Source organism: Clarias gariepinus, chromosome 26, assembly GCF_024256425.1.
Source record: "Clarias gariepinus isolate MV-2021 ecotype Netherlands chromosome 26, CGAR_prim_01v2, whole genome shotgun sequence".
Lineage (NCBI taxonomy): Eukaryota > Metazoa > Chordata > Actinopteri > Siluriformes > Clariidae > Clarias > Clarias gariepinus.
In genome coordinates, this window is record NC_071125.1 from 6,245,646 (window position 1) to 6,260,280 (window position 14,635).

At 39.6% G+C, this 14,635-nt stretch overlaps 1 protein-coding gene across 1 annotated transcript; it reads left to right on the plus strand.

Moving 5' to 3' along the window:
• Nucleotides 1-2,121: 2,121 nt before the first annotated feature.
• LOC128513931 (sulfotransferase 2B1-like) lies at nucleotides 2,122-8,454 on the plus strand. Its single transcript, XM_053487501.1, has 6 exons — nucleotides 2,122-2,459; nucleotides 3,771-3,979; nucleotides 6,243-6,369; nucleotides 6,454-6,548; nucleotides 7,363-7,543; nucleotides 7,658-8,454. The coding sequence occupies exons 1-6, from the start codon at nucleotides 2,321-2,323 to the stop codon at nucleotides 7,777-7,779; spliced, it is 873 nt and encodes a 290-aa protein (XP_053343476.1). The 5' UTR covers nucleotides 2,122-2,320; the 3' UTR covers nucleotides 7,780-8,454.
• Nucleotides 8,455-14,635: the final 6,181 nt, after the last annotated feature.

The window sequence follows — 14,635 nt, forward strand, 5'->3', positions numbered from 1 at the left end:
AGAAAATTATGAAAATGTGTATGAAATGTGAGAAACTATGTATTTAAAACCGGTAAAATGTTTAATTTTTTTGTTTCATAAAGCTGTACTAATTCACATTAATTTACTCAGCTTTTCTTTGCCCCCCCCCCCCCCCATCCTGTTTCTTTCATACACACAAAAACGCATTGTAAATTCTGTAAATAACATCTCTTCATGGTATAATCTTAGATTTAAAACATGGGAGACATTTAATGATAAGAGTGCATGCAAAATGCCCACAAACAGCAAAAATAATTGCTCGACTGTATTGAACGCAGTCCTGATCATGCATCAATCAAATGGTTAGTGTCGTAAAAACACTCTGCAAAAAAACAAAACCCTAATTGTTTTATGTTATTTTTTACAATAACATTTTTTTTTTTACATTTTTTTTGTTTAACTAAGTTTAATAATAATAATAATAAAAAATTAAGCTAATGTTTAATTAAGCATGCTCTACAAGGTAATTCAATATTAACTGCTAGTGAAGGTGGATAACCCTAATCTTAATTATTTAACCCTGATGCTAATTGTTTGTTCTTACAATGCTAATTAACATTAAAAATATTTTTAAATATCTATAAGGATTTGTCCTAAGCAGAGGTATTGTACAAACACAGTCTGTACCAGTGGCATTATCAAAACAGAATTACAAACTTAAAAGAACACACACATGGACTTTTGTCTTATGTCTTATTAGTGTGATTAGCTATCTAACGAATAGTTTATAATATTAGCTGTGTCAGTGTTATTCTAAAGCTATTTAAATAGAGTACTTTGCAAATAAAATATTTACATTCGGGCACATTATATATCTTATTATTATTACAATGGGAGTGAAAAATATTCGCACTCCCGTAATATATATAAGAAATTCTGTTGGTCGCACTGCCTTATCAGGTGCCTTTCCACTCAAGGTGGAAATGTGTTACTCTATATCAATTTATTTTTAACTGCGGTTAAATCAAGGATAGAGGACGTGCAGTGATTATTTTATTACTTTTTTGTGGTCTGAGGGGTTACATGGTGCTAAAACAACTCACCGAAGAAAAAATAGAAGTGTTTGGATATCCGCAAACAAAATTTGGACCAATACTCTAAGGAAGGTGGACGTTTCCTAAAGAGAATCGTGATGTGTCAGACAGATTCTTTAATATAATTCAGTACAGTAATACTGAAGAAACAGAACCCAGAGACTCCAGCGTTATGTGATGGCACAAAATCAGATATAGTGACATTAAACACTTGACACACAACTGAGGTTGTTAAAATAAGGTAATGAATCATTGAAATGTTAGAACAAGACTGAAACATCTAGCAAATGAGTAACCAAAAAAAAAAAAAAAATACAACAAAAGGAAATCAGACAATAAAAAAATGAAGCCTGGAGACATCTAACACCCAGGAAGAAACATGACAGATCCTTCCCCCCGGAACTGAGTACTTGGCACACTGGAACTTGAGTGGTGTTTAATATGGGCTCAGGGCTGGGGTATTGGAGCAGGATCTTTAAAAACTAAGCATTTAATATTATATATTGTTATAATTGTATAACAATCTATAGCGATATAGATAATGGATAGAGGAATGGATGGATGATGGATATTTATTTTGCATTTTGTAGTATGTAGTAACACATATTACACAATAGTTAGTTTATTAAAAGTCAGTTCTTTGGCCATTACAATTACGCATCCACTACTGACAATTTGAAAATGTCAGTCAAGTCACAAAGACAAAAATCTTTGAATTAGAAGGTGTGTCCAAACTTTTGACTAGTGCCGTAATGTATGTATACTTTTAGTACTACGTTTATAAAATGTAACCAAGTTGCAAGGTACACGAGAAAGAAAGAGAGAGTTTGTGGGAGTCTGTGTGTTAGTGGCAGTTTGTGTTTTCAGTATAAACACACCTCCAGGAAGTGCTGTTACCTCTCCTCTCCCACAAAAAGAAAAATCTTACAAAAGACAGCCTTTAAACCGGCCCTCAGAATGATGAAATCGAAAGAAGTCTTTTCAACTGAAAAAAAACGAAAGGTGCATATTATATATGTTATATAAGAACTTATAATAAGGTAAGAAACAATAGCTGAGCTGACAGGCATGCATATCCTTCCTGCACTCGTTCTGCGCCAACATGATAGAACAAAGATTGAAGGCTTATCTTCGGGCTTCTAACGCTGTGATTTACCCACGTGACCCATGGAACGCCTCACCGGAAGGCTGGAATGCAGAAGAGCCAAAGTGCACAATAGCAGAGACTAATCCCCCCACACTGCTGCACAGTGTTTCCAGGCAGAATGGCCAGCAACGAACTGTACTTGTTTTATCATGGACTTCTTCTACCTAAGATTTCACACACAGGTGACAGTCTGAAGTGCTTTGAGTCATTTCAAATGCAGGATGATGACGTGGTTGTAGTGACGTATCCAAAATCTGGTGGGTGATTTTTATGCATACATTACGGTACTAGTTCGGACACATTCTAATTCGAAAAATTTTGTCTTGTGATTTGACTGACATTTTCAAATTGTCAGTAGTGGATGTGTGGTTGTATGGTATGTGTATTGTACATGGGTGGGAAGATGTTGAGGCCCTCAGTAACATTTCTTCTGAGCTTGAGTATACTTTTAATGTGCATGTGAGTTGCAAGATGTTGGGGTCTCACAGTCAACTATTGGCTAACAAGGTATGGTTTATGATAAATAGACAAATTTACGCATTTGTTTTATTTTAGATGTCAAAGTATTCACTTCTGTTTAGGCGTGCAGGCGCCGTGTGTGTGTGTGTGTGTGTGTGTGTGTGTCGGCCAGGGGTAGCTCAGTGGTTAAGGTGTTGGACTACGGTTTGGAAGATCCCAGGTTCAAACCCCACAACCACCAAGTTGCCACTGTTGGGCCCTTGAGCCAGTCCCTTAACTGCTCAGATGTATAATGAGATAAAAATGTAAGTCGCCCTGGATAAGAGCATCTGCCAAATGCCTAAATGTAAATGTAATGTGTTTGGGTCTGCCAAATGCCTAAATGTAAATGTAATGTGTTTGGGTCTGTCGTTATGCGTATGCGCGCATGTAATTTGACACACCGTGCCGGTTCACAAACACAGACACACACATGCTAAAGGCGAGAGAGAGAGTGTGAACTGGCACGGTGTCAAATTACGCGCGCACACACATAACGACAGGCTGCGGGAGAAAATGGATTTTTTACCTTCTAATGAGCCTTTCTTTTGCTTTACACGCATGCACACGCTGTAAACACAAAAAATATATATGTTTTACACACACACACGAGGTCACAGTGTTGTAGAAAACGGTACACGTGTGCACAGATATTGATTATACCAGTAAGAGACGAGCACTAAGACCCAGCAGGGGAGACGATTACCAGCAATTTCACAACGCAAAAAAAAGGAAAAACCGTTGGCTCAGTTGTGATCACGCGACTCTCGGCGCATGCGTGATACATGATACTCGGTGCTCGTGAACCAAGTCTTGCTCGTTTTTTCAAGTCAAAATTTATTAAGAATCTTTGCTCGTCTTGCGGAAAACTTGCAAACCGCGTTACTCGCAATCCGAGGTTCCACTGTAGTTTTATCCTATTTATAAAATTCACCCTTTCCCCCTTTACTATTTGGGTTGAACCCAACTAAGGGTTAGCAATTAGCATTGCACATTGTCTTTTACCTCTTAAAGTCTTTTAAGGACCTAATAGTTTCTAATTTGTACTCAAGTTAAACAATGTTTTCCAGGTACAACATGGATGCAAGAAATTCTTCCATTGCTCATGAATGGAGGGGATTTTAGCAAAGTACTGACCATACCAAACTGGGACAGAGTGCCTTGGCTTGAAGAGTTACGCATTGCTGAAGTCGTAGACAAGCTGACTCCTCCACGGGCCTTCGTTTCCCATATGCCTTATCACTTGATGCCTCCCTCCTTCTTCTCTTCCAAGGCTAAGGTAAACATTGAATGCAATAGCATAGCTGAGTTAATTATTATTATTTTTAATTAAATTAGCCACAATACCACATAGCTAAGACATGTGAATAATATAAGACAGTGATTTAGAGTCATTTATATCTCTTGGTCAGCTTCATTGATAAGATTTCTTCTTGTTCTTTCATCTGTTTTAAGAGGGACATCATGTTGTTGTTAACGTCATTGTGGGGCCCACTTGTGGATCATGGTCTTCACAGTGTTTCATGTGTAACCGGGGATTTTGATTTACCACCAGGAACACATGGAGCTGTTTCACTTCTTTTGTACTTTATTCAATTATTTTCAAAATAATTTCCTTTTTTTAACACTGTTTCCTCAAAAATGTATGAGAAGCAGTGCAGGCTCACAGCTTTCACCGGAAAAGGTGTCAGTAAAAAAAAAGGAAAAATAAAAATATTAAGCAAATAAACAGATCTTAGATAAAGAAAATAACAATTCACAAAGCTGGAAAGGAAATATTATATTTACCGCCGAATCCTCTCCAGATGTGGGTAGTAATGAGTTACATTTACTCTGTTACATTTACTTAAGTAACTTTTTGAAAAAACAACAACAACACTTTTATGCGTAGTTTTACTGCACCATACTTTTTACTTTTACTTTGCGAAGAAGAAACACCACTCTTACTCCACTACATTTAGCTACACTTGACTCATTACTTTTCTAACCATTTATTCTTTAGCTGTTTAGCTGTATTATTTAATGTTGCGATGTTAACATATATAATTAGGATAATACCCAGAGACAAAAAAAATATAAGTTTTTTTTTTCCATTTGTTCTGCTGGATACAGTTTATGGTTAAATGAGACCTCTTGTGCACATGTTCTAATGTTATTTTCTACCTGCTGAGCCATTTTGAGGGGAACTGAATATATAGTACTGTATATCTTAAACTGGTAATAGTTTACACTGTTCAAACATACATGTTACTTACAGTAGGTATTTGTGTCAAAAGCTTTATGTTGTGAAAAAAGTGAGATTAGGAAATTTGTGTTTTTTGTTTCTTAAATTGGTATTTTGTAAGATATTTATTTTTATTCATTTATTTTATTTTATTTATTTTATTATATGGAAATGTCAGGCTTTGTACATTATTTCATCCTTTTGTCTGACGGCTTACATAATTTCTAAAAAAAATAAATAAATTGGACATTACGATAAAACAGTTACTCAGTACTTGAGTAGTCTTTTCACCAATTTTTTACTCTTATTGAATAATATTTTGGATGACTACTTTGTACTTCTACTTAAATTATATTATTTTAAGGTACAGCTACTCCTACTTGGGTACAATTTTTGGCTATTCTACCCACCTCTGATGGTCTCGAATATAGCTGCGTTCCATTTCGAGTTGTACTTTACAGGGTGCTCCCTACTCCCTGCATCATTTGCAGGGAATGCCAGTGAAGGGAACTTCCCTCGACAAAACTTCACTATTCGGAACACCCTACGAAGTCACCAACGCAGATCAATTCCTATGTGCCTTAGCATGGTAACATAATACCACGGATACCTGTCACTGCTAAATAAATATTTATTGAAAAAAATGATACCATTAAAAAATTTACTATTGAAACGTGTAAATAAATTATTAATTATTACTACTTAACATGGCTGAACACCCTGTGAAGTATACTTTTCAGTGTACTTCAGTTTAAGCAAGAAATACTTTGTTGTATATAGGCTAGTAATTTATATAATATATAAAATGTATTATATAAAATTTTTATATTTTTTATATTTTTTATTATTAATCAATAATTTAATTACAAGGTGTACACGTTGCAATAGTATGTTTTCGTTTCAATAAATATTTAATATTTAAAGTCTGTAGTGTGAAATTTTTACAGCAGCAGCGACAGGTATGCGAGGTGCTTGTGTTACCATGGTAATGCACAGAGGAACTGTACGTCCACATATAACACACAGCACCACCTTGTGGCTACTTAATAAAAATAAAAGAATGGAAGACTTTCTGAGCCGTAACCTTATTGATATAGAAACCGCTCATTTTTAGTTGGCTTTAAACTATCAATTTTTTATGGGAATTGTATAATCAATTCATGTGTACATTACATTCCATTACTTGTGAGCACAGTCACATGACCTATTATGAAAACGTGTACACAGTTGTGCAACCAGGTTATTACATTTTTTCTCTCTTTTTTATCACTACAAAATGTTTCTTCTACATTTCTAATATCTTTACTGTCATCTCTAGGTCATTTATGTTTCCAGAAACCCAAAAGATGTCATAGTTTCCTCTTTTAATTTTCACCAAATGGCCAGTTTTCTGCATGACCCAGGAACCTTTGAAGAATTTATGGACAGTTTTCTGTCAGGCAATGGTGAGAGAGACAAACTTATATTTATTGAACACAGATTTGGTGTTCTCTTTAGGACGCTGTTATGATCTGATGTTGTTTGCTTAGTGTTGTTTGGAAAGTGGACTGATCATGTCAAGAGCTGGAGAAACACAGATTTAGGAGACCGAATTCTCTACATCACGTATGAGGAGATGATTAAGGTAATATATTTCCACCCAGGTGATGGAATTAAGGGAAATCAACTGATTTTATGTGCTTGATCAGTGTAATACCTTTGACTGTATTGTACTGTAAATTGTGGTAAATCATTCTTAATAAGACTAGATTAAAAAAAAAGTTTTTAATTTGATTTGGCCCATATTAGTCAGCCTGGGCAATGTAAGCAAAAAGATTCAGCAAAAACATAATCTGATGTGATTATAAAATGTTAGTTAGTTATTCCGTTAGTGTATGTGCATGCACACACGCATACGTGTGTGTGTGTGAGAAACTCGTCCTACACAGTTGACCCCCTCCTCCCACTACTGCTCTTGTCAAACACCAGTCATTCTTTTTTTCATAGGTAAAGTACAGGTTCATTTGTTTTATTTGTTTTATTTTATATTTAGTAGTAATTGTTTTTATATGAATATTATTGGGCTGCGGTATGAATCGTCTGAGTCTCTATTATGTCTTATGGGGGAAATTTGCTTTGATATGCGAGTGCTTTGATATACATGCACGCTTCCGGAACAAATTATCCTCGCAATCCAATGTTTAACTAGTGTAAAATAAATATAATCATAATAAAAGAATATAAACCTGTTTAAGGAAAATATAAAGTGTTACATCAAATTAAGTGTCACATCACCAGCCAAGTGAAAAAAAAAGTATGCCAGGTTGCTATTTTGGAACAACTATTTTTGTACTAAATATATTTAATTATTAATTGCACACTAATCTGATTCAGCTATATGAAAATCTGTTACTCTTTAACTTGACTACTTGATTTTTTACTTTGACCTTAACTGGCAGGATCTGTCTGGAGTTATTGAACGCATTTTATCATTTCTTGGTAAGAATATGAACAAAGAGACTCTGAAACGTGTGAGTGAACACTGTGAGTTTAAATCTATGAAGCAAAACAACATGTCCAACTACTCGCTGGTGCCACAGGATATAATGGACCACACAAAGTGTCGTTTTCTCAGAAAAGGTAGGGATAAACATTTGACTATTACTATTTTACTGAATTAAAATAGTATTCACATCCTAAAAAGGCGTTTCTAGGTAACTAAATGCTATAATTCATGATTTCTGTTGTTTTAAGGAATTGTTGGAGATTGGAAGAATTATTTTACCCCTGAGCTGGAGTCGAAATTCAATGCTGTCATTTTTGAAGAACTGAAAGGAACTGACATCACAGTTTCCTGGGATGGGGCACACAATTGAAACCTCACTTCTTAAAATGATGCTGAATTAAAAATAAAACAGTTCTGTTTAATTGTATTATCCCATAGTATAATATGTTTACGAGATACCACATATATGTATATACCATATAAAAGTCTTTAAATGTAAACCTTTTCATTGGATATGATTCCTAATCATATCCAATAAAGTCAGTTAGGCACAGGTAGACTCAAGTTAAATTGTAAAAGCACCTAAAAGAACCACTGACAGTTGTAGGATGCACCAAAGCTCAATTGCAAGTGTCATTACAAATTGTTGGAATGCTTATGTAAATTGGATGTAAATTGGATGCTTGGTCACTCACTCATCTTCTATACTGCTTTATCCTGTATTCAGGGTCATGGGGACCTGGAGCCTATCCCAGGAGGCTTAGAACACAAGACAGGGTACACCCTGGACAGGGTGCCAATCTACCGCAGGACACACACATACACTCACACACTCATTCACACACTAGGGGCAATTTGGGAATGCCAATTAGCCTAATTTACATATCTTTGGACTGTGCGATGGAACTGGAGTACCCGGGGAAACCCACCAATCACAAGAAGAACATGCAAACTCCATGCACACAGAGACAGGAATCGAGCCTGGCCGGGAATCAAACCTGGACCCTGGAGGTGCAAAGGGAGAGTGTTTTATTCTTAATTAAAAAAAAATATTAACAACAACAAAAAAAACTATAAATACCTGTATTTACTTTGTCATTGCGGAGTACTGTGTGTAGAATGATGTAGAAAAAAGATAAAATATGAGTGATGAGACATGGATGTGATGAGAGTAAAACTTAAAAAGTGGAAAATTTCAAAATGTCTAAAAACTAAATTCGTTAAATTTTTATAATTCTTATTACATTATCACATCAATGTTTATATTTTATACTTTTGTTTTTGTATTTTTTAATTTCCTATTTAACTCTGCCATCATACTGTTGTACTATTTTGTTTGATTCGCATTTTATTGCTGATGCTACTGCATACAGTTTTTGCAAATAAAAGAGTATGAATTTTGCCTTATAAATAGTGTTTATTATTATTATAATTATTATTATGTTCTTTTTGTGTAATTATGTTTGTTGTTGCATTTTATTAATGATGTTCCACTAAAATTAATCTTTAAGTTTCTAAAAAAAAAGATCAAAAATGAATACCATCGTGTTCTGTTGGAGTTGTTGGACAAATAGGTAAAAAGTTTACAAAATGAGTGTAAATAGCATCCGACAGCCAAACGAGCTGAATTTCAGTGGAAATATCCACGCTAATTGGAAATCCTTCAAGCAAAGTTTTGAGCTCTTAAGAGACTATTAAACAATATGTAACATATTTATGTCTGAAAAGCCTGACTGATTCAATGATCAGGGATCAAATAGTCATTGGTATCCTGGATAAGAAAGTGGGAAGACATTTACTTGCGGAGACTGAATTGACTGAGAGAGCGAACGTGCAACTTAAACCCTTTGATCCAGAAAATGAGCCTGCAGCAGCAATGGATGTTGTACGGGAATGCTTAAAAGGAATTGTGAAAGGAAAACATGAAAAACCAATATGTAAAGATAAAAAAGACTTTAATAGAAGTGGCCAAGTTTGCATGACAAAAAAAAGTAAACATATAAACTTACAATGCTGAGCCGATTTCCACAAAAGGGGTATAATCACACTAACAGCAAAAACAGGACAGTCTGTAAATGTAATGTGTGTACTTGTAGAGGGTAACAGGCACCCTATACTGTGCCTGAAGGCTTGTAAAAAATGAAAGTACATGTGATGAACAGCAAAGCAGTTACACAAAGTGATATATCCATCAAACAGTAAGGGAAATGTAAACTAATGTGGACAAGATGGTTAAACAGTACCAAGATGTGTTTGAAGGTGTGGGTTGCCTCCCATGCAAACAAGATACAGCTGTTTTGTGAAAATCCACAAGCATTCATTAATCTAGCCACAAAGGTACCAGTAGTATATATATAAGAATTACAGTGGATCCTCGGATTGCGAGTAACGTGTTTTTGTTTTATTTTTACTTTATATTTTGTTTTACGTATTTTTATGTATTTATTTTTTTGGTCTGTGGAATGAATAATTTGAGTTTCCATTATTTCTTATGGAAAACTTGGCTTTAATTTACGAGTGTTTTGAAATAAGAGTGTTTTGAAATAAGAGGAACAAATTATGCTCATAATCCAAGGTTTCACTGTAATTGGTTATTTAAAAAAGGGAGATATGAGCCACTAATGGGCTTTGGAGAACAAGCCAAGCAGTGCAGAATAAAGGAGCAAGGTGAACTGCATTTTCCCTTTCAAAGGCTACACTCGATGCTGTGTGAAAACGCTATGGGAACATCTTGTCATGTTGCCGGTTGTGAAGCATGTGTGTACCGAACACGCAAAATTTTTGGCTTTTATAACCTCAGTCAGGTGACGTCATCTGATAGGACGCACCTGCAGGTTATAAATAGGAGTGAACCGGAAACATTCCTCAGATTCTTGTCTTCACCTAGTTGTGAGCATGTTGTGTCTAACCAGCAAAAATAAGTGTTTTAACTCACCGATAATGGCAGAGTTTTAAACGAGATGTCCCTCCGTGTGTATAATCCATATCGGAGGGCGATCTCTACACTTCACTGATTCGATTAAGTGCTACACGCGCGCCTCGCATTCCTTGAGAATCCTCGAGCCGCCGCGCATTCCTGGGGCTTAAACTCGTGCATCCGGCAGAGCAGTGAGAGACGGATTTAAAACTCCTTTCTTTCGCGTTCTCATTGGATCGGGAAATCCCTCTGTCCGCTCGCAAGCGCGCGCTGCGCTTCTTGTGAATGGGCAAGGATAAACATCCTCTCTTGCTTCCGCGGAGATGGTAATAGCCTCTAAGCACTTAAAAATAAATAAATAAAAACATAGACGGCAGGCTCTGTCGCGTGGCCGGGGGGCGGAGCCTCAACGACGCTCTGTCCCCTTTTCTTAGCAATCTCCATATGAGTTAACCCTTTCATGGAGTAAGCTGTATTCATCCCGTGTTTTCCTGCAATCAACTTATTTATTTATTTAAATATAGTTAAGGTAGAAGCGCGGAGTTATATGATGACACTCAGATAGAAGAGACGCTTCCAGGCTATCTCTCTTCTGGGACATCATCCTTCCTGAAAAGCTATTACTTCCTTTCAAGCTGTGTAGACTTTTTATCTTCCCTGGAGGGAAAAGCTTTTCAGGCAGCAGGTCAGGTTGGTGCTCCATTGCATGCCATGGCGGTTTTGCACGCCTACCAGGCTGACCTGCTGGGAGACTTGAGTACTGGCGGGGCTCTGCAAGGTGAGGCGTATTGGACTTACGCCGGGCCACAGACTTGTCTCTTCATGCAACAAAGCAGACGGCTTGTGCTATCGGCCGTTTTATGGCTGCTATGGTCTCCGCGGAGAGGCACTTGTGGTTGAATCTCAGAGGCATTAAGGAGAAGGATTGTGTATTCCTCCTCGATGGCCCATCTCGCCTCCCGGCCTACTTGCCGATGTCGTTAACACGGTCGCCACTAGGTTCATGAGGCGAAGTTATATAACAAGCCTTCGGGAAATTCCTTCCCTGCCTTGCTCAAGAGTCGGGATTGTCGGCCACCCAGTCTCGACCGGGTCTGACTGTTGTGAGGCGTGAAACACACAAGGAGAGTGTTTTTGAGCTGGGCACCCCCTCGCAAGATTGGGGTGCGTCACGCAATCCACCTTAAAAGAGGTCAGACTGGCATATTGTCTTCACAAAGAAGCCCTGAGGTTCATGTGCTCAGGACCGTGGGGGGTGGCCCCCTAATGGGGAGAGGCTCGCAGAATTCCTTTTAAAGAATGAGGTGTTCTCCCTGGCACCCCCAGGAGGTTGGTGTTCTTGCTCCGCCACCACTGGTGTTTCGGGCAACTCCAGTCTCCAATAAAATGTTAGTTCTTCGGGTTTTTTCCTGCCATGTTTCAGGATGCCGAACATCTAACATCCCCCCCGTTTAACCAAGCCGCTGAGCTTTGCCCATTTCTGAGAAACTGGCAGCGTGGAAACTACTGCCAAGTATATCTCCTTGGGTACTGAGCACTGTACAGAGAAACTACAGGATTCAGTTCTTACATCACCCTCCGCGTTTCAATGGCGTGGTCTCCACTTCCATGAAACCGGAAAGTGCAAGAGGAACGGGGGGCTGCGTCCAATTTTTTAGATTTTGCGGGCTTTACCGCTATCTAAAAATAAATCAATGGAAATATTGCTACAACACAGGAGGTTCCTGAGGTTCGCTTTCGGGGGCGAAGCTTACCAGTATCGGGTCCTTCCATTTGGTCTAGCTTTTTCACCCGCACATACAGTACTGTACACAAAATACATGGATGTAGTTTTGGCTCTTACGACTCCAGAGAATCCGTATTGAATTACATGACTGGCTGGCCCAGTCTCAGTAGCTAGCGCTTCGACATCAGCATGTCTTTCTAGCTAATCTTTGTTTCCTAGAATTGAGATCCAATGCCATGAAAGCATGCTCTTTCCTGTTTAGAGGACAACATTTTTGGGTGTCACATGGAATTTGAGCGTAAGCGGGCACAGCTGTCTCCCGCTCGTATCGAATCCATTCTCAACACCGTCAAGGAAATCAAGCTAGCATTTCAGTTGTGGCTAAGAACCAGGGGATTTTACTCTAGGGCCAATCCCGAATAAGGGCTACGCGCCAGGTGCTTCGTATCCTTCTTATGTGGTTCAGACCCCGGTTTCTGACTCTGGGTCCCACTAAGTTCGTCTTGTCGTCGCAGATGCTAACGACAGACGCTTCCCTCATGGGCTGGGGTGCGGTCTTAAATGACCGTCCAGCCCAAGGGAGCTGGAAAGGCCATCTTTTTGCGCGGCACATCAATTGCCTCAAAATCATGGCTCTATTTCAGGCCCTAAAGCACTTCCTCCAGCAGTTGAGACTACCATGTCCTAGTGCGGGTGGACAACACTATGGCAGTCTCATATATTAATCGCCAGGGCGGACTGTGCTCGCGCCGCTAAATAGCTAGCGCACCAGATTTCTGTCCCTCAGGGCGATTTACATTCTAGGAAAATTTCATGTAGCGGAGGTGGACCTCCTTGCCTCGCAAGATCAGCAAATGTCCCCTTTACTACTCTCTGACTTGACTCTGAAGTCAAGCTGGTCTTCCAGCCAGCGTAATTAAGACTATTCTAAGTACTAGGGCTGCCTCCCCTCAAATAGAATGTATTTGAAAGTTGGTGCATGACAAAGCAGGTAGACCCAGTCCACTGCCGAATTGTTTCAGTGCTGGAGTTTCTGCAGAAAGAATTTGTCCTCTGGCTTGTGCCCCCTTGTTGAACCACTAGAGTCAGCGCCTCAGGTTTCTGACCCTTAAGATGGTTTTTCTAAATGGTGTTACCTCTCTAAGAGGATCGGACATCCCTATTGTTTTTGAAGCCTTCTGTCCTACGCCTTTACAGCTTCGGAGCAGGAGAGACTTCACTCACTGTGTCCAGTACGTGCTCTTCAGATTTACGTCCACCGCATCAGCCAGTGGCGTAAGTCAGAGCAGCTTTTACATGTTTCGGGGCCACAAGCTGCGTGAGAGATGCTATTGCCCTCTCCTATGAGGCGCGTGGGCTCACTTCGCCTCTAGGAATCAGGGCTCATTCAACCAGGGGAATCACCTCATCTATTGCACTAGCAAGAGGTATTCCCTTGCAGCAAGTATGTGACGCGGAGGGTTGGTCCTCTCCGCACACATTTGCCAATATGCATCCTATTGTTTTGAAGCCTTCTGTCCTCCGCCTTACAGCTTCGGAGCAGGAGAGACTTCACTTACTGTGTCCAGTACATGCTCTTCAGATTTACGTCCACCGCATTAGCCAGTGGCGTAAGTCAGAGCAGCTTTTACATGTTTTGAAGCCGCAAGCTGCGTGAGAGATGCTATTGCCCTCTCCTATGAGGCGCGTGGGTTCACTTCGCCTCTAGGAATCAGGGTTCATTCAACCAGGGGAATCGCCTCATCAATTGCACTAGCAAGAGGTATTCCCTTGCAGCAAGTATGTGACGCGGAGGTTTGGTCCTCTCCGCACAGATTTGCCAACATGCATCCTATTGTTTTGAAGCCTTTTGTCCTCCGCCTTACAGCTTCGAAGCAGGAGAGACTTCACTTACTGTGTCCAGTACGTGCTCTTCAGATTTACGTCCACCGCATTAGCCAGTGGCGTAAGTCAGAGAGAGCAGCTTTTACATGTTTTGAAGCCGCAAGCTGCGTGAGAGATGCTATTGCCCTCTCCTATGAGGCGCGTGGGTTCACTTCGCCTCTAGGAATCAGGGTTCATTCAACCAGGGGAATCGCCTCATCAATTGCACTAGCAAGGGGTATTCCTTTGCAGCAAGTCTGTGATGCGAAAGGTTGGTCCTCTCCGCACACATTTGCCAATATGCATCCTATTGTTTTGAAGCCTTCTGTCCTCCGCCTTTACAGCTTCGGAGCAGGAAAGACTTCACTTACTTTGTCCAGTACGTGCTCTTCAGATTTACGTCCACCGCATCAGCTAGTGGCATAAGTCGGAGCAGCTTTTACATGGTCTGGGGCCGCAACGGGGGGTGGCCCCCACTACACTGGGCTATTGCCCTCTCCTATGAGGCGCGTGGGCTTACTTCGCCTCTAGGAATCAGCGCCTCATCTATTGCACTAGCAAGAGGTATTCCCCTGCAGCAAGTGTGTGACACGGAGGGTTGTCCTCTCCGCACACATTTATTACATTTATAGTTTGGATGTTTATGCTACTCCGGGCCCACGGGTCCTCGAGTCAGCTACCCAGACATAGTTCTGAGACCTTCTCGGCCTTGTGCGCACA

What these genes read in the sequence shown, in the direction of transcription:
- LOC128513931 (XM_053487501.1), top strand. Translation starts at nt 2,321, where the DNA reads ATGGCCAGCAACGAACTGTACTTGTTTTATCATGGACTTCTTCTACCT. An exon ending in TCTTCTCTTCCAAGGCTAAG is followed by an intron (nt 3,980 to 6,242) that starts GTAAACATTGAA and finishes TGTCATCTCTAG; the next exon opens with GTCATTTATGTTTCCAGAAA. An exon ending in CAGTTTTCTGTCAGGCAATG is followed by an intron (nt 6,370 to 6,453) that starts GTGAGAGAGACA and finishes TTGTTTGCTTAG; the next exon opens with TGTTGTTTGGAAAGTGGACT.